The 21,445-nt window shown below is 30.4% G+C and overlaps 2 protein-coding genes across 6 annotated transcripts in view; one reads left to right on the top strand and one right to left on the bottom strand.

The window, feature by feature from the left end:
- The window catches only part of cutlet (chromosome transmission fidelity protein 18 homolog), a 43,591-nt gene extending 32,229 nt beyond the window's left edge, over positions 1-11,362 (bottom strand). Inside the window, exons 1-7 of one of the 2 annotated variants that reach the window (XM_076476327.1) lie at positions 11,291-11,362; positions 10,613-10,727; positions 9,009-9,206; positions 6,372-6,562; positions 2,788-2,868; positions 1,767-1,937; positions 341-496 (exon numbers count right to left, since the gene is read on the bottom strand). In XM_076476327.1, coding sequence (XP_076332442.1) covers positions 341-496; positions 1,767-1,937; positions 2,788-2,868; positions 6,372-6,562; positions 9,009-9,206; positions 10,613-10,688 — 873 coding nt within the window. In that variant the 5' untranslated portion in view covers positions 10,689-10,727; positions 11,291-11,362. Of the gene's footprint in view, positions 1-340; positions 497-1,766; positions 1,938-2,787; positions 2,869-6,371; positions 6,563-9,008; positions 9,207-10,612; positions 10,728-11,270 lie in introns of both variants that reach the window. The other variant, XM_076476328.1, reaches the window with a different exon arrangement.
- Positions 11,363-14,884: 3,522 nt separating this feature from the next.
- LOC143240571 (uncharacterized) overlaps positions 14,885-21,445 on the top strand; it is a 31,772-nt gene continuing 25,211 nt past the window's right edge. For all 4 annotated transcript variants that reach the window (XM_076483231.1, XM_076483229.1, XM_076483232.1 and 1 more), the window contains exon 1: positions 14,885-14,926. In XM_076483231.1, coding sequence (XP_076339346.1) covers positions 14,909-14,926 — 18 coding nt within the window. In that variant the 5' untranslated portion in view covers positions 14,885-14,908. The remainder of the gene's footprint in view (positions 14,927-21,445) is intronic.

Genomic DNA, 21,445 nt, shown 5'->3' with positions numbered 1-21,445 from the left:
ATTTTTATTTGAAATTGAAGCAGCTACCTACTATTGTCATTCAAACGTGCACTGTTCTTAAAAATTGGAAACTTTTTTAATTATCACAAATTCTGACATTCAATTCAACCTAAAACCATTTGCAAGAGACACTAATTGTTGTATTTTTTTAATAAAAGAAAAATGTTTCAGATATTGTTGCATAAAATGGGTCATGTATTGCTATTTTTCTAAATACAAATCTCGAACAAGTTGTTTAAGTACAAAAAATTTTGTTCAAGTCATCACCATCATTTCAAATTTTCTCCTGTCAGTGTGACTCAAGTCCGACAAGTTGTAGATAATTAAGTCAACATTTTACCTCATTTAAGTCTGGTATTCCTCTTTTAAAAAACTTCCCTTTCTCCTGTTGGCCAGTTTTCTTGTTTTCTTTGCCTTTTAAACAACGTTTGTTATCTCGCCCAAAAACTACAACATCCCACAATTTTAGCCAATGGAGAAGTGTACGATTTATTCCCTAAAAATAACCCAAATATTAGAAATATGCAAAAACTGAACAAAACAAAACAAAACATTTCTTTACATAGCACTAATTCTATCTGTATTAACCAACAGGATTAGAAACATTAAACTTCCTGACAATAAAATTAACCAAACGAAACATTAGAAGGCTGTATAACTGATGTTCATCGATACAACATTTTGGGGCATGAAGGCCTGATGAAACTAATGATGTTTTTAAAAACATAATGGAATTAAAAACCTCAGAAAATAAAAATTAATAATATTAATGAAAACTCTGTCATAATTTTTGTAAGCTATACTTTTTAATGTTTTAATTTATATGTTAGCTAGAGAGCATATAATTTTAAAATCACAAAGGTTTACAAAAGTCCTTGTAGAATCCTTAATTTTGAATGTTAATAAATATTAGTGACTGAGAGACTTTAAAAAGTGTAAAAAACAAGGATATGTTATAAATACAACCAGTTAAGCTCTAAATCAGTTTGCTGTTGGTTGATGCCAATCATTCAGTGAAGTACTCAGTTTCACTGAACTATTTGGGTTGATGTTAATTATCACATATATTCAGTTATTTGATTGACTAGCTGTAAAGTTGTACAATTAAGTAAGTTCATTTGTAACTAACAGACTGCAGTGACTGTCTTATACTAGTGTTTTTCAACAATTTTCACTCCATTTCCTGACAAAGTTCTTGAAAACAATAATGGGTATAATAAGCCTAGACTGTTATTTCCTACTTTAACTTGAAGTAAGAGTTACAAAGTTTAGATACTTTACAATCAACCAAAAGTCAACATTTTCCAGCTAGTCCTAACACATGTAGAAAATAAAATTTTAAAAGAAATCAAATCCTTCACAACTTTTTTTTTCTCTTTTAACTCCCCTGAATATTTCTACGTGACTGGCACTAGTCTACTAACCAACAGTTCAGAGCCAGTCTCATGCTAGCTATGAATGTGGTAGTGCACATTCAGTAAAAATCTCACAACTCTATAAAAGCTTCAAAGCACAAAATATTTGATTATTCCTTTCAATAATATACAGTAGTATATTAAATTTTCAGTAAAAGTAGGGACAACAACTGAAAGAGATTTATTAAGCACAACAATGGACTTAAACTGATAAAAAGTATTAGTGCTTGTATACAAAACAATAGCAATGAAGACATCAAATGGCAAGTTATGTCATTTTTAAACTTTTATTATTTGTCTGGAAAATAGTTCTGTATAACTTTTCCTGATAGTCATAACGCAGAATCTTACATCATCACTTAATAGTTCCATGAAGTATCGTGGCCGGTACTTGTCAACCCATAAACCAGTTGATAATTCTTCAGTCTTCTCTTCTGCTTCTTCTAGTCTTATAGGCTGGTGATTTTGCTGGTCAACTTCCGTTGTTATATTTTCAGTTTTATCTAAGAGTTTTCTATCTCTCTATAAAAAAGGAAACATATAACAGTAAAACATATTATTCATAAAGTTTTTACTTTCTTATTATAAACCAATACTCTAGTTACATTAGCATAAAAGAACTATTGATTTTATCAGGCTTGTGGAGAAACAGGACAAGGGGCCCTTTGGACAGATTGATTAAAACATAGATTTCTGCATTCTTCAAAATTAATGTTACATAGTGGATAAGAATTAGTGACAAGGATCATTCTGTAAAAGATGAAACCCTAAAGTATGTGACACTTGTCAGTAAACAAGATACTGCTGTGTATCCTAAGTGAGCATCATAAAATATATCAACAAAAAACTGGTTTAATGAATCTGCTTGGTAACTCATTGGATTGAGACTTATTATTTTTTAACAGTCATTATTTATATCACCTGTAATTCCTTTTACTTAATTTGTTCTGTTTTAGCACAAAGCTACACAGTTGGCCATTATCACTCTTACCATCATAGCAAATCGAATCCTGGATTTCAGGGTTATAACTCCACGAACTTACTGCTGAAACAGCACTGGGTGACAAAGTTAATAACACATGTAGTCATCCATATGTTCTACGTGTGTTTTGCACACGTATCCTTTTACTTAGTTTTCTTTCTTCCACTAGTTGAACAACCTTTATTCATATTTATCAATCAACCAATCAGAGTTATGAATGACACAAATGATATTTGTATCTTTTAATATACAAATTTTCTGACTGTCACACCTTTTTAATGCTAAAAATCAACTAAAACATTTATATTTTCAATCTCTTAATAAAATCCATCACAAGATTTAATCTTCAAACAACTCTCTATTATTTACTTCATTATCATGAACTCTCACCTCATTTTCTATTTCCTCTCGCAGCTTCCAGTAGGATTTCCCCAAAAGCTTTAGATTACATGAGGAAGCTGACCAAGTTTCCTAAATTTATACATGTGAAGAGCATAACTGTTTCGATATACATGTCAAACTCCAAAAATACACATAAAATATGATTATGTTTAAATTTAAACAGAAACAAAATACACAAACAATAAAATTCTCAAGTTTGGTTTTCTCCAGATGTCAAAGTATAGTCTGGTAAGTAACTAAGGATCAATAATAAATTTCCTCTTCTTAGCACATTATCTTTAGAGAAATTTTAAAAAATCTTACACAACATTACTAATTTTAGTTTTCATTAGAAAGCACTACTTATTTTATCAATAACAAAATACATGAACAGTGTTTCATATCCTAGTAATAAAATAACATTTAGCAACAACAAGAGACCTGTTGGTTCATCCAAGATATACCATACTTAAATAATAAAAACAACTTAAAGACAGCCCTTATCATCCAAATATTTATCTTTTCCTTAAATTTAGTGTTTCCATCACCCCTGAAGGCAACCATTTCCAAAAATCAACTACCCTGCTTACAAAATAAAACTGTCTTAGCTGAAGATAACTCCTAGCAAAATTTATATTTGTCTTCCCCAAGTACTACCATTCTCACTGTTAAATATGAAAAATAATGATGCACCAACACCAATTCCTTTAACAATCTTGAACACAATCAGATCCAAACTCTTATTTTTTTCAAGAGAAAACAATTTCAGTGTCTTCATATGGCAACCTTCTGATCCCAGATGTCATCTCAATAGCCATTCTCTGAACCCTTGGAAAAATTCATTGTCTTTCCTAAGATAAAGAGCCCAGAACTAAACACAATACTCTATATGTGGCCTAACTACTAACCCACATAATGAAATAATAACTCCTTACATTAAAATTACATTTACTGAACTACTAGTTACTTGGATGGTTTAAAACACCAATGAACCATTACACCAAGTTTCTTTTTTAATGTAACACTGTTTAGGTTATTTCCACCAAAATTATAAAATACATTATGATAATTTGCATGAATTACCTAGCATTTATTATACTTAAATGTCATCTAACCAAATGATGTAAATTCCATTGGCTGTGGTTTGTAGATAGATAGGGACAACATCCATTAATCCATTCAGCCTAATTAGATGACAGGCATTTGCTACTAAAATCTTGATAATCTGTGCTAGCATTTATGATGTAAATGTCATTAACCAAATGAGTAAATCTTTTGTAAAGAAGCAAAGGTCACAGCCAACAACAACTTGATATCTGTGCCAATGATGACATTAATCTGGTTTGATTTAGCTCTATTTATGACAACCATTTGCTTTTTCCCATCCAGTCACTTTTCTCTTTAATGAGCCTGTCTTCCCACACACAACAGAGATAAATTATTTAACATGGTTTTTATGTAACACTTTATCAAATGCTTTCTGAAATTCAGACATACCAAATCTTTATCCTCATATACATATGCAGTAACATTTTGAAAGCATGTCAAAAGTTTTCCTTAATGAACCACTTTGACTGTCTGATAAGATTTGTTAAATGATTTCACAAAGTACATTTTATCAGACTTTCTAAAACTTTTCCCACAACTGATGTAAAAAATAATTATTGGGAAAACTTTTATGGCATCCCTTGAAAAAAAGAAGAAACATAAGGTAACTTCCAATCTTCTGCCATGTGCACCTTGAAATGTGCCTAGAGCTTCAGTATTATTTTTCCAAACACTTTATTATGCTATAAAACATCAAAAGTATCTTAGCTAAACAATACATCACAATACAAAAATATATAACTTACATTATAAAATGACCTAATACAGGGTTTTTGCTGAGAGGGTAAAATGGTATATACTGCATCTGTTAAAAGCCAATACTAAGAGTTCACTAGGACAAATGATAATTCTTATTAAAAATACATTTATGAAGGAGGACAACATGTCCTTGCATAGGGTACCCACCCCAAAGGGAACCAAAATCAACACAGCATTTAGCAGTTCATATTAACATTACAAGGAGAAAGCATCAAATACAAGGTTTACACAGACTACAATTTTGACTATGACAAATCCTACACTTATATCAGTCACATTTGACAAGTGGTATAGTAAACAACAAATAAATCCATCAAGTGTGATCCCCTTTAGCCTTCAACTACAACATGAGAATTTTAATGGCATCATGCAGCCAGTATACCAGAAGTATTTGAAGCTTTATAGTTAGAATCAGTACTCACTTTCTTTCTTGCATTAACATAAACAGATGTTTTATATTACCAAGGGCAGAGTGAATTTAAAATGTCATTTTGCTATTCCTGCCCAAAACCATTGTTCAATAAAGTGTTTATCATGATGTTACATTAACTCATTTGGCAATAAAATCATGCTTTGCTTGGTGTTACATAAAACATTTAAAATTACTTTAGTAAAAGTACAACATTAACCTTCTTTTGAGAAAAAGAAAATCCACAAAATGTCAATAAAAGCTTCAGCAGTATTGACCCATTTGTTGCTTTTTTCCATAGTAACAAATACGACTTCCTTTTTCATATGAGAGACAGAAGCTTAATAGGTATCAGTTGTGACTATATTTTGTGTCTTCCTTGTTTGATGTTTATTAATTTAATGTGACACAATGCTCAGTTTGCTGTGGCTGAAAATTGAGAGATATTATGAATCGTACAAGTAAAGTAACATTACCCACTATAACAATATTCAGTTCACCTTAATTATTTTCCATTCTGTTTCACATGAAACACTTTACTAAGAAGAGTATCCAACAGTACTGTCCAGTAACCTTATTCTTATGGTCACTACAACTTATTTACAGAGCAACTTCTACAGTAAGACTAACCATTGTCTGAAGAAAGTAGCTGACATCTAGAGTTTGTTACAGAAATCCATTTTATATAGATATATACACCATACCTGTAACATGACTAAACAAAAACTGATCATTTTAGCTTCAGTATGAAATTGTACACTCTACGACTCAGCAGTATATACACAAGTTTAATGTAAATGCTAAAAATGATTGTATGAAAGGTATGCTTAAAAACATACAAACATAACCCTAATGTTTGATTAATAAGATAATACCAATACTGAGCACTCTGATATTTAAAATTTGAAACAAACTGACACTAAATCAACTTTCAAACAAAATATTGACATTCGATACAAGCAAGAAGGTACATTTGGTATCTGACCTATATATTTTATTTCACGTGTATTTCTATTAACTCATAGTACCTAGGTATAAACTACCTAAGTCAATTTCTCTTTCTTGTGTATGTATCCGTTTCTGATTTTTTTTTTTATATATATATATAATAGTTCATTTAGAGTCTAGAAAGAACTACTTTTACAACCAACTAAAATTATTATTTGTATTTACATGACAATGTCATGTGTAAAATGCACATGTACCAAATAATTTCCAGAACTTTTGTAAATCACTTTTTTTTTCTTTAATACCCAAAATGAAGTCAAGCACAGAGGATTTGTTCTAATACAAGAAATGTGCAAACACATTTGCTCACCTTTGGGAAAATTATATCTTCTTCTTTTCTTAATGGCAAAAAAATTCGGCTTCCATCCATCCCAGTAACAGAAATTCTACTGAAAAATTTTTCAACAGACGAACAGTGATGAAGATCAGTGAAATCATAAACTTTACTCCTGTAGGTTGTTTCTGAAATTTCACTAAATCGAGCACGCTTCTTGGCAAAACCTAAAAAGTACAAACAATGTATGAATTTACATAAATCACAGCAGATATAACCCTTTAATTCAATATAAAAATGTAAGTAGCACATGACTTTAGCTTGCTTTAACCCTGTAATTACTTCCAAAACCACAACTATTTTTTAACTTCCATATTTATAAAGAAATAAAAGGGATTCTTATCTTCAGATAAAAATCAAACTAGAAGAATAAAATGAAATTTTTAACCACATTTACTTCTCTGACACTTTTTTTTTAATTGAAGCTTCTTAGAAAATATAGAACACAGAATCAAACTTTTACATTTACAGTGATTTGACAAAAAGTGTACTAAGATAAAAGTGGTACACAAGTGGGGGAACTACATTACATGTAGAATAGATAAGCTCTTCACTTGAACTTAGTTCCAACATCAAAGGTGGAACAGAACATGAGTAATCATCAGTATAGGTTGGAATTAAGGGGTCATGCTATCTATATCATACATTAGTGGCTAGGCTGTTGCATTAATCCATTGTAGGCCACATGACTCATTCTGTGAAGCCACCTTGTGAGAGTAACAGGAGATAAATAAAAAGAAATAGAAGGGCCCCCATGAATGGACAAACAGTTCCTAGTACCTCAAAATGAGTTAGTGTGAGCCACAACATTTGAGAATCCCTACAATACATAATAAATGATCAGGATCAAAGCCGTCATAAATGTGAAAAATGGTTGTCAAACGGATGAGTGAGAAGGAACTTTCCCCTTCCCTGGCTGCCAAAGTCTTGGGAAGAAAAATCCTATTGGGATGCAGCAGGACAAATATGAAATAATAAGTCCTATGCACATGGATTGCAAACAACTCCAATCCACTGTATAATCTCCTGATGTAGCATTCATTCTGTCAGAAAAATCTGGTTTGGATGAGACAGGTTATCTGCAGTTAAATTAATCACTTCTGGAATATGACATGATAAAAGACTTATATGATGGGAATGAGACTAGTAGAGAAAATCCAAGGTACAAAAACAAAGGTCTTGAGAATGTGTGATTCTTTGATGAGAAATCTGAGATGACACCATGGAACTGTTGAAATGTATCATGACAATTTTTCCCTCAAGGGAGACAGACCTTGAACCTTTGTCCAATATACTGCAAGAAGTTTGAGAACATTGATATGGAGTGTAGACTTGCTTTCTCTCCAAGTACTCTAACTCCTGACCTTGAAGATAAGCTCCCCATCCCCTATGAGATGTGTCCTTGAACAGATGGATCTCTGGATAAGGTGGTAGAATGGGTTCCCCAATATTAGTGTTGCTCCGATCCAAACACCATTTGCAATTCATGATGTTGCTCCTGAGTAATAAGACAGAATGATCCACCAGCTTAGAATGCATGATCTCTTTGTTAGTCAATTACCTCATATATACTCAAACCCAAAAGAATGAGAGGTTCGGGGGCTGACCACATCCCCAAAAGAGAGAGAACCATCCATGCAGTAAGAGGCCATAAGTGAAGGCCTGATGACTCATTCCATGGCATGAAATCTGAGAGGAGTTAGTTAAACACGACTGAAGTGAGCATTTAAAAAAAACAACACCCAAATGGACAAGATGCTGCATCGATTGCTTAGCTATCCCATCACACAAGTGAGCAGCAAATCTCCCAGCATGAACAGCAATACACGAGGAGAAAAACCAAGTAGTCATTTACCCTTCCCATCCTTTCCACTGACAAGGAGTAGAGTAAAATGCAATAGGAAATACCCCAAAAACCTCACAAACCCAAATAACCAACTGAAGATAAGGGGCTGGAGGTGGCTGATCAAAATGATACTCTGTTGAGCCAGAAAATGTAAGATTAAATCCTTGCCAGTCATTTGCAAAAATCACCTCCAAACTCCCTCAGCTCATGTGTCCCCATCTTGCAACAAATCATATCATGGACAGCTTCAACTGAGAATGGCTCCTCTGCTGGAAGAGAAAAAGTCTGGTTGACTTCTGTAGTAGAAACATTTACTCAAAAACATTAAGGGACTTTTCTTTTTTGTTATGTAATGTATAAATGTAAATGAAAAAGTAACTGCAGAAGAAAAGCCAACAGTGTTCAAAATCACAACACTCTGTTGCTAGAAACCTGTGAAGAATGGTTTGTCAAGAAAAAGTTATTACATTACTTGGATGAGGTGCTTACATACGGTACCTAGATGGAGAGTGCATTGAACTTGGTGGAGAAATTTGCAAATTAGAATTTGCCTCAGACATTCAACTGGGGCATAAAAGACTGTAGCAAGCATTCTTAATGCTCAGATGGGCAAAGGGTGGAAACCCTGTAGCTCAAAAAATAGCTATAATGTAAATGAAGGTAAGTCTGTTTTGGAACTGCTGCTGGGTAAACCCACAAGTGTTGTTGTTAAGATCTGTTTGTCTATCTCAGTTCATGATGAGAAAATTTAAAAAGAAAAACAATACCTGATAATTCACATTTTTCCCCTGGAGTGTCATCATTAAATATATCATTACTCCGTTTTCTTCCTTTAATATCTGGCTTCAGCTGTTCATACTGGTTACCTGACCCATTACCATCAGGAAAACTTTCTTCAACATTTTGATTCCGAAAATTCAAGTTTTCCTTGGATTTTGAAAAAGACAGTTCAACATGGTTTTCCTCTAGAAAATGACAAAGATAACTTAAAAAAAAAATAGATGTCAGAAGTTCATACCATGCCAAAAGATCAAATTTAGTTTTTATGCACAAAAATACAAATTCCATTAGCAAAGCTTTTGTTATGTTTGGTCTGTATATTCATGCTTATTAGCCATATCCTGAAATTACTATACATAATTTAAATAACATTTAGATCCATTGTTATGAAACAAAAAATTTATACATATATAAATTCCACCTTATGTAAAACAATTTGCACAAACCATGATCATTCTTCCCCAAACATTCTACCAATTTTACACTGATCATTTGTTCCCACACTTAAAGTTTTGAAGTAACATCCCATAGTTAGCACCTACCATCCTGAACCACTTCAAGCTTTTTTCACTCCATGCATCTCTAATCAACAAGACTCCAGTAATTATTACACCACTTTCCTTATCAGTAGACCTTATTAGTATACCAGACCTCATTATACAGTTTCCCAGTGGCATCATTTGTCCAATTACATAGCCTGTAACACCATATTTTAACTTAAGTGCATATTTGACCTCTTAACTACCACTTTTTTTGTGTCTGATGTTGAACACAATGCAGCTCATTCCTTACATAAAGAGCCACCTCACCCCTCTTTAAAAAGGTTTATCACTATTAACCTTTTAACAAGCAAGCCTAGAAAATTTCTGTAATGGTTCAACAAATGTCAAAAAGTATCCAGTTAGTAAGGCTTTATAACTTGTGACTTGTAATTTCAAAATAATTCTGTTTACCAGTATCTTCCAAAAATAAATGAGTTACAGTGATGCTCATATCTTAAGTCTTCTATTTGAACTAGACTTGAATTCATCCATCTTATTATTAATACTTCTTATGTAATAAGATAAAAACTCTTCTTAGCAATACATTTATCTTTAGAATAATTATTTAAATTCTTACACTTGATGTTTTTCTTCAATCTCCTCATTACCTTTACTATCCTGTCAATTTTCAACTTTCCAAGCTATCTCAACATTGTTCAAGTTAAACTTTAAACTATCTTAAAGAATTTTTCCACATTTTCCAAAATCTTGTTACTTAGAAAACTTAAATGGAGGTCATCTGTAGGATACACATCCTTTTTGTCTAAGCAAAGAAATGTAAACAATCTCTAATTAACTCATTTACACAATTAACACAAGCTACTAAACAACTATTAAAGCAATTACATAATTTAAATACTGACATTGCATAATATGTAATACCTTTCTAAAAAATTATTTTCTTAAAAACTAATACTTATAACATAAACAAAATCACAACAAAGAAAGCTGTAGACATAATTGGCCAAGTCATTCAAATCAAAGCATTCTTAAATTATAATACAACATTACAAGTTTCACAGATTTCTAATCCAAAATGGTCTTCTAACCTTCAAGCTCTCGAAGAATGTCAAGGTCATCAGCATACCGAGATTCAAATTCATTATCAATGTTATAAAAATCCATTGTATTCTCGTTTAACTTCTTTACATCTTCAAGCAACTTCTAAAAATAAGTTTTTTTTATTAAACATCAAATATAAAATATTGTTCTTAATAAGTTTCCAAAATTTCTTATACAAAATCTAGTATACATAAATTAATTCTCTTTTTCCCTTAACTTTAATTCAAAGTATTTAAATGTTTAACTAAGTTCTGACACTTGGAAATAAGCCCTTCAAATATGTGAAATGCTGAACTATCACATAGCTGGCTCAGTATATAATAATTTATTATAACAGTAAGTTTAGCAACCAGTTAATATCCTGTTTACATATAAGTAATATACGTAAAAGCATGTGTATTTTTCATACTCCCCGAGTTACAACAGTAAGACAACTACAAAATAAGCTACTCCCAGTCCCATAGTTTGGATCAGACATATTTTAATTTCTATATTTTACTTATGCACGAGTGTAACACCAATAAACTATTTTAAGCGCTATTTCTAAACTTCATTACCAAGTTCTCTACCTTGTCCTAAGCTCAAGATAACCTATAAAATAAACAATAATAATTCTAGTAATATAAAAAGTCATGTTATATTTACAAATTTCTCCAAGTTATCACCTGAACTTAGTTAATTTCTACATGCTATATTTCCCGCGATAAAATAAAAAACTGACGCGCCCTCTAGTTTTATTTATTATATCAAATAATCAATGAAAACAAATAATTGGAATAAGCATATAAATATTCATCTGCTCTCTTTTACAAAATATTTTAAATATTACAAAAAGGAAAACGATTTTAATTACCTAAAAATAAAATAATTTAAAGGCGAACAAATATTTTCCTTTTGATAAAGATAGCTATTATAGATGTATCATGATAATGCGTTTCTTTCAGCTCGTGAATAAACGTTAATGCCCAAAAATAAATTTTGTTTTGGCTATGTGTTAAGCTCAAAGCTGTCCTGCACACCATAGGCACAAGCTAAGAGCACACGATAGTAGCGAAACCTTGGAAAACAAAATAATTTATTTTAGAATTTTCCATCTTATTCATTTTTGGGTCTCTTTTCTTTTTGCGACGTTAAATAGAATGTTTTTGGTTGTTTGTTTTGTTTTCAGAATAAGGAAACTTCGTTTAAATGAAATCTTTATAATATGTAAGTTCAAAATAACTCAACATCCTCCACACATCGTCCCCCGTTGAGACAGCAGTAAGTCTACGGAGTTACAACTCTAAAATCAGGGGTTCAATACCCCTTGCTGGACATAGCAGATAGACCAATGTGGGTTTACTATAAGAAAAATACGCATATAGACACCCTACACAAATCATTTTTTTTCTAAAGATCCTTTCCGAAATATATTAACTGTGTGACTGTGTGAAAATTCAACCATAGGTGTTATTGCCTGTAGCATGTAGTCATAAAAGTTATGTACTGTTACATGGAAGCGTTTATAGTGCAGATGTGACACATGGAGCACAGATATTTTGGGATATTCGGCGGGAGCTAATTTTGTGTTCGGCCATTCACAAAGAAATATTATAGTATATTTGCATTTTCAAGCAGATTCTTTTACTCTTTTCTGTTGTTGAGATGTTCTGGTATTCGGGTACACTGACATCTAACAGATAAATTTAAATACATTAAAAAATACACTTTCAAGAAATAAACTGCAGAGAATAACTTCAAACTTGTACAGCAGATTAAATAAAATACGAGTGAACGTTTAAACAAAATATACATTCATAATTGTTCTTTAATATGTCTACATTTTACACACTTGTCAATCTCCTTGTACACGGGTACACTGTACTGGCTGGTGATGTTGAGAAGAATCGTGAAACGTCCATACAAAATAAAGATACAAAAAGACAAGAATAATTTTACATACGTCCTCACAGAACAAAGAAAATCCTGATTTAGTACTGAAATATGGGGGGAAATGCCATAATATAAATTCTTTCATCAGTCTAGTCAGGTTGGAATTAACTTTAAGTCCATGAAACATTTTCTGCTGAATCTTTTATTGCAGGGGTCAATATTCTTAGCAGTAGAAAAACAGTGCACTTAAGAAAACTCAGATTTTTCTTCTTTAGTCAATAGTATTTTTTGTTCACAACAAGTGTGAAATATGTTGTGAAATAAAATTGTACACTAAGCATTAAATTTATCATGGTCACTGTAAGAACAGTCCGAGACTGCAGGTGTCATCACAGGTTGCTTGTGAAAGAGACTTTAGACTTTACTGTTTTTCTTAAGATACGTCTTGAATAACAAGAACATGGAATATAATATTATTGACCAATGAACCATACAGTTTTGTTGCTGTTGCTGTTTATAATGTGTAATATATACAGAACAGCACCATGTTTGATAGTGCCTTAGTTAATATGCAAAATTTTCATGGAAGACACCACTGAATATATTCTCTAGCGACATCAGTCATTTATTAATGTGGTATTCATATGTACTGCTATTGAACACATAACTAGCTAATAGTTTCCCCAACATTACAGGTTTCAGAGCTGTTATGAAGATAATAAAATAATATAGATAGCAAAAGAAAACAACTAAACAAAATCTTTATGCACAAAAGTATAGTATATTTTTACTCATTAGCTGGCTTATAATTTTCCTGTTGTAATTTCACTAACTGTTGGGTTGGGAAAAAGTATTTGCAATACGACTGTACAGAGGAGAGGTAAGAGGAAGAATTCTATGCCCCGCTTTTAAGTCGGGATCAATTTTCGAGTATGGTATCCCATAACCCATGGATTATTTATGTCAATGACTATACCAAAAGACATATTCAAGGAAAAGAATCCCCAATACATACTAACTTGTACAAGTAAATCTATCTTTGTGAACGTTGTCCCTCCACCGGGAATGGACACATTCATATGACAAAACTGTTCAAACCTGTATGAGAAAGTCGTCAAAGTAAAAGGATTAACACGTGTTTTCTCTTTTTTGATATCTAGCTTACAAAGATGTGATAACGGAAGACAGATTATCTGTTCAAAAATTTTAAAAAATTATATATAATATATTTTTTACAAATATATTATAAAGTAGTCATGAAAGAGTAAAATTATCAGTTATTACAACTACAGTATATTTAAGAGTAAATGAAGGATGTGTTCTTCGTGAGTTTACTTGTGGGATGAGCAAGTGACGCGAATGACTTATGAGTAAATTTGTTCCATTTCTTCAGTTCCTAAAGAATAATGCCATATCTACGTTTTGTGAACTCATTCTACATTAGTTTGTGTATCATTAGAAACAGATTTTGCATTTTACCACACATCGTTGTTTTATCCCTTGTTTTCTCTACTCAATATGGTTGTAGATTTAGATATAGTCATTAATACACCTTCTCTCATGTCTCCAATTATTATGGGACAATCTTTAATTATAGGAAATCATTACACTTGAGAATATCCCACCAGTTTGTCCTTTACTACTTTTTAGTATATTTTTATTCATATATTTTAATTTTTTTAATTTGTAATGTGTTCCTTTAATCTTCCATCAACAAACATTTTCCAGTAAGCTTACGAAAACAAAATCTTCATTCAAAAAAAAGTAGAATGTAACAGTTGACGATATTTTTCTGCTTATTTTCCAGTATAGTAATTGGTTATTGAAAAACGTCTTTTCTTTCTATTTTTTTCCACGCAATTTACTTAGAATAATTTATTACAAAATAATCGGATCTTATTAGATGATTACGTATTCTCTGTGAAAAAATCTGATTTACCCTTTTACTGATGGCTATGCTGAACTTATTGATCAAAGCACCCTAAAATTGATGGTCCTTGGTTTTCCTCTTGTTGGACGTAAAATGTTCTTTATTTCTTGGAACCACAGTGGGTATTGTTAATTAACTGCCTTTACTCTAATTTTATGTTTTTAAGTTATGGACGGCTATCTGTAGCTTAAAACGAACATTTTCAAAGAAAACAAACTAACATTTAACGGTGTTTTACTGATTTAATAGCTATTAACATGAATCATGCCTTTTTATATATTTTACTTTTTTTGCATTCGTTTATTGCTTTGTTTTTTGTTTTTCACGTATCTTATCTCATTCAGTATAATTTTTGCTGGTTTTCTAGTAAATACAAATTTTGTTTATATTTTCCCAAAACAATAATTCACCTACTATAATTGTAAAAACATTTACAGTCTAGGTGCCGACCGTTTTGACGTCATATATTGAGTTTGCAAGTATGGCGTACAAAGTTGTGGTATGTGTTTAGTTTGAAAAAGTATTTGTTTATGAGTATACATTTAAGGTACTTATACATAGATAAAAAACATTAAAATGTATCAATAATTAGCGAAAAACAATAATAATTTCCTATACAAAAGGGAATGTTCATGGTAATAGGATCAAAATAAGAAGAACTACTTGTCACTTCAACGAGTTACAAAACTATTCAACAGCTGGATCAAGTTAGGCCTAACACTGACTTTTTTTTTTTTTTTAATTAGTGTAAAGTTAAGCCTTTTCTGGTCAATGAACAATTGCTTGTTATTATCAATATTAGTCTTAACTGATGAAGCCCATAAGACACCTGCATAAGTGCTAAATATGAAATGATTTTTGATCTGGAATTTACAAAGTTATTTCGTTAAAAAGTATTAAGTATATAATATAGAAAAAGGGGTTTCACTGATTTTAAATAATTAAACTAATGAAAATATATTATACACCATTGGATCCCCAAATGACAAATTAGTAGATTTACACTGCAAGTTATTCAGTTCATAAGTAATTTTTGTAATGTTAGTCAGACAAATGATTAATAAAATAAAAATAATTTATATATATATATATATATATTATGTTATGAGATTTAAGCTAACATTTGTTATAACTTATTATTGTAGAACAAAAAGTGCTTAATTTATGCATATTTCACATATTTTAATGGTGATTATGAGGTTGATAGAATTAACCAAACCCATACAATGGTACAATAACTAATATAATGGATATTTTTCCCCAAAAAAACATTTGATAATTACCTGGAGGATATTAGGAGGTTATGGAGATTTTGCATGTGAAATTCAACAATTTTATTGTGTATACAAGTATTTTTAACTCTCAATATCTGTCATAACAATGAAGGTATCCATGACAGTAATTATGAGTTTTAATAATTTTGCAGGTTATTAGTAAACATTACAAGGCTTTCATACACAAATTGTCAGGTTTTAAATTAAGTAACGAGAAATTTTAATTTTTTTTTTAGAATGTAGACTAGGAAATATGCAGAGTAATTTAAAATATTAGGAATTAAATATAAATTATGCTTTTTTCTTTTTAGAATGATTATAAATTATAACTCAAAAATACAAACATCAAACATTTATTCTAAATAGCTTAAATGTTATTATATATTTATTATATTACTCTTACCAGTAACTGCTGGCTAACATCAAAGTTACAGTGGTATACATGCACTTGCTATTTTATCCAAAAATATGAAATAGGTTTTTAGTCCTTTTTAAAATTGACATCTCTTGTTCATATTTAGTGGACTAGCATTTTGTGAAATACATTTATGTTATATCACATTATATATATATATATATATATTATTACTGTTTACAAATAAGATTTTAAACTGATTTTTATTAAAACATAGAACAATAAATGTAGAAATAAAGCAAATAATCATCTTTGTATTTCATTGTTGCTTGTTGTAGGTTGCTAAGCCTTAATATATTTTGCATGTGGAAGATGTGAAATGATATAACTTTTTTAAGATTTTATATATACATTTGAATAACCAAAAAATAAGAAATTACCATATCAATACCAAATATATATATAATAATTTATCAAGTTTAATAACAGAGATTTATATAGGTAAAAATAAATAAATTTCAAACAGGCTAAAAGAATCAGTGCTGTTTATTTTAAAATGGTTGGGAAAACCACTTGGGGGATAATCTGTGCTTTTGAATGATTATTGACATGTTGTATATAGAATTAAGTGAATATAAGGGACCATTTGCAAAAATTGAAGGAGGTAAGGGGGCTATTGTGTTTGATTCAGTCCATTAGTGATATTTCTATGTATAGAAAAAATAGGTTTTTATTTTATATTCTAGCTCTTAGATATTGGTAACTTAAGTTCTTAATTCATGTAAAACCATAGGCTATATTTTGACATCACAAACATCTAATTTGAACCAATGCATCATTCAGCATATTGTGACACCAAAGAATTGACATTTAGGTGTGTTTTTTTAAATAATTACTTTTGAATTAAGACATTAAATAATGTATAATATGAACATTTGAATTATAATCTATGGTTTGATACCAAACTTAGACATAAAATAGTAGTAGAAAACAATTTGTAAGGTGAGTCAACAAATGTGATGATGTGGTCTTTGACCTGTGATTTGTAACAATATGGTTAATTGTGAAAACAAAATGACTTCGCATGTTGTATAGTCAGAACTTGAAAATAAAAGATGTGTGAAAAAATAATGTAAGAACTTAATCTTAAAGAGTGATACTTTTGAATGTCATGTAATGTTTACTGATAATTATGTATACATTGTAAAAATTTGAAGTAAAACTGCTTTATGGTTACTTTAAGGAAAATGGTCTGGGTGGAATCTATCCACCCAAAATAGAAGGGGTAATCTTAAGAATGACCATCTAGCTATGTGACTTTTACTTGCCTAAAACTACTTGTATTTGACAATGACAAAAGTTTCTTTGAACATTGTGCATATATTACTATATTGTGTATTACATTTCTTTGTTATCCATTCAACCCTTCTTTAAACTTTATATGAATATATCTTAAGTTCTCTGATGATTCTATTTGATGAAAATTTCTGTATTTTTTAAATGTAATTTATGCATAAATACAATTCACAAATGAAAATAATGTTTGTGATAGTTGTCTTGCTTTATCCAATCATATTTAATCTTTATAGCTATTTTCGAAGCCATGTTTCATTCATCAGTGTAGGGGTTTCAGTGATATTTGAATAATGGAAATAAAAATATTCAAATACTATTGGATTCCTTAGTCAAAAATTAGTAACACTGTAATTCCAATTATTTAATTAATAAAAAACAGTTAAACCTTGTACCTGTAAATTGAACTTTCTCTCCATGCAACCTCTCATTGGTTCAATGTAAACAAAATGACATCTATCATTTTACCTGGTAACCTGTTACAGTGTGACAGCCTTATAAAGGAAAGATAAAATGCCTCAATTAAGCCCATCAGTTTCAAACTAATAGATGTGGATTAATATTATCTGTATAAGTGAAATTTTTACAAACCAAATGTTAATAATAAAATATAAATTTGTGTATTTATAAAGAGATTTTGTAATCACAATTGTTATGAACTTGAAATACAGTGAATGAAAGATTTGTACCAGTAGTAACTCCACCTACTGTATGATGTGTCATGGTGTACTAAGTTTTATTACCAAGGTATCTGATTAATGTTTAATTCAGGTTGTATTTTGTGCATCCACAAACTGTCTTTAGTGTTTAGCATTTCATTGCTATCTACACTCCCCAAGATATTGAAATGTTTAGAAGTAGCATGTTGCAGTTCTATCTAGTGTTTGTATTTTAAGCTATTGTAGCATATTCTTTTGTCCTTCCCTCACCCAACAATATAATGTATAGCAAACTTTTGTCAAGCCAACATATTGTATGTTTACACTTAATATGATGTAGTCTTTTTATAATTCCCTATTCTAAACTGTTGACATGTTGGTTTGAGTTGGGCAGATATACCTGTGTATCAGTTTATACATTATATAATACTACAAAGTTTATTGCGTGTCTTTGTTTCAACAAATTCAATGGAAAAAAAAAGAATAGTAAATATTTCTGCATCCAGTGAAACCACCCAGACCAAAATATAACATGAGGTCAATATATCCAGGGTTGTGAAATTTTAGGATACTGTTTGAATGAGTTGTTTGAATAAGCAAAATTTTAGTGTGCAGGAATATGTTGTGAGGGCCAAAGGTGGCTGATCTTTGGGGAGGGTCTGGATGTATGTGCCCTTCTGAATGGTGGAGCTCAGTTACTCAGCAGTGGTATCAAGTGAGACATGCTACCAAATATAATGAGTTGGGTATGTAAGTCAAACACATGTCAAATTAAATTGAATTGCATAGTGTTGTTAAATATAGATATTGCTACTCAAAAACGTAGTACTTGTATAATTCACATCTATAAATTGAGCAAGAATACTTTTATAGAAGAAAAAATTAAAATTTGGTTTGTTGGGATAACAAAAATGTTCAGTTGGTAAGAAAAGATTGGGGAAGAAAATATAGTAAGTTATGTATTAAGGATTGTTAGTGTAATAAAGATGGAGTAAAAGCAACTATTTTAATATATTTTATTATAAGGTAATTATAAAAAGAAAGATAAATGTACTGACATTCTATATTCTATAGACATATTTTAAAGAAAGTATGTGGAACTTGTAGGATCAGGGCTTTCATGTTGCGAAGGCTCTATTGCAATCACAAGTTATTTATGCATAACTGAACATAAAATATTTTTTAATATTATTATTGTATGTCATGTAGAAGTAAGTGCATTATAGAAGAACATTTTACTATTTTTGTTACCTTAACCCCACTGCAACAGGTCAAGGGTCAATGATTACATTACCTTTATTGACTCTCATTCAACAGTTTATTGAACTGCAGTTTTGTGAATTCATACCAAATGTTCAGTATCAAACTGTAGATTATATTTCAAATTTTAATATTACACATTATTCAATTTCTTAATTTAAAAGTAAATATTAAAAGAACATACCTGAATATTGATGTTTGTGTGTTACATGGTATGTTGAATGCAGCACTGGTTTAAATTAGATGTTTGTGATGTGAAAATTCTTATTCTATAGTTTCATACAAATTACCAATTTTGCATTTTATAAAACAAGAACCTCGTATCTTTTCTGTTAGAATGTCTCCCTAGTAGTTTTCTAAGGTATTTTAAAGTGCTAGGAAGCTACCTCAGTCTATCAAACCAAAAGTTTAGTAAGTTGCATCTTTAGCCTGCTCAAAATTACATATGTTTGTAGACATACCTTGGTTGCTAGGCTTGATAGATTATAGTGGAGTACTGTGGTACTGATAGAATAATTTTATATTTTGGTTGTATTAGATGTGTACATAAAATGTGAAAAAAAGTAGTTTCATATCTTCCATGTGTGAAATTTGAAAAGACTTAGCAATTTTTAGTGCATCTGGTTATCAACAAGCATCAAATGAGTACAAAGGTCATTGTAACTAGAAAGTATAATTCTTTACTATACTTCATTATTTATTTATTGTTCTGTGTTTAAGGTAAATGTAAGAACTTGTTTGTAAATTGTAATAATCTGTATACTTACATAATGTATAATAATTGAAATGTGACTGTATTTTACCAAATACTAAAGGACAGCCAACATGGTCACTTTGTAAAGACTAAAGGTTAGTTTTATGTTATTAAATATGGTAACATGAGTGCATGTATGTCACATCAGTGCAACTTCTGTAATGTTAGCCAGGCACAAATGAAAGACAGTGTAATAAAATAAATAAATATATATAAATGTGTAATGTTATATGATTTCGGATATTTAGACTAATTGTTTGTTTTTGTAGCCATTTTAGAATAAAAAAACAACATAATTTATCTTTATTTTCTAATTTTTTATGATGGTTATGAGTTTGATCAAATTTACAGACCCAATGTAGTTTCAGTAGAGAAACAGAAAAAAATATAAAGTCCTTATTGAAAACAAGTGTGTGAAATGTATTTAGGTTTTAGAGATTATATATTTTGTGGACAGAGAATAGTTTTTATTATAACATGAAAATCACTTTGCACTTGAACAAGTAATGAAACAGATTCAATCCTTAGTAATCCTTAGAAAAATAATTGATTAAAAATTTTAGTTTTTTGTACATAAAAGAACTTGTAACTGTTACTGAAAGTTTACCAAGTTTTATTAAGATATTCATGCTGTATCAAAGGTTATAAACTCTGAATACATATTATTATTAGCATTAAAGTGTATAAGAATCAGTTCACTGAACTTATTATGTATTGAAAATTAATTAATACATGTATGTACACTTGTAATTTATCACATGTTAAGATACTGGCATGTGATCAACAATAATGTTTTATTTGCATCTGGTGATCAACAGTAATGTTTTATTAGTGTGTCTGGTGATCAGCAGTAATGTTTTATTAGTGTTTCTGATGATCAACAATTATGTTTTATTAGTGTGTCTGGTGATCAGCAGTAATGTTTTATTAGTGTTTCTGATGATCAACAATTATGTTTTGTTTGTGTGTCTGCTGATCAACAGTAATGTTTTATTAGTGTTTCTGATGATCAACAATTATGTTTTGTTTATGTGTCTGCTGATCAACAGTAATGTTTTATAAGTGTTTCTGGTGGTCAACAATAATGTTTTATTTGTGTGTCTGGTTATCATCATCAGGTACGACTAGTTTACAGGGATATATAGTATGGAACAAAGAGATACCCTGGGGTTTTCATTTAGAATGGGGTTGTTTTGTTCAATTAAGATAGCTTTATATATTTAGCTTTTGTTGAAGTTTGCTTCTTTGTGTAAAATTACATTGTTTTGTATAGAGAGAATGTGGTTTTCTGAGTTGCAATGGTGGATAGTTTTGGAAAGTTTTGTTACTATGTGTTGTGAGTCTGGTTTCATTTTTTCACACT

This window comes from Tachypleus tridentatus, chromosome 13 (assembly GCF_004210375.1).
Source record: "Tachypleus tridentatus isolate NWPU-2018 chromosome 13, ASM421037v1, whole genome shotgun sequence".
NCBI lineage: Eukaryota > Metazoa > Arthropoda > Merostomata > Xiphosura > Limulidae > Tachypleus > Tachypleus tridentatus.
This window is presented reverse-complemented; position numbering and strand designations above follow the sequence as displayed.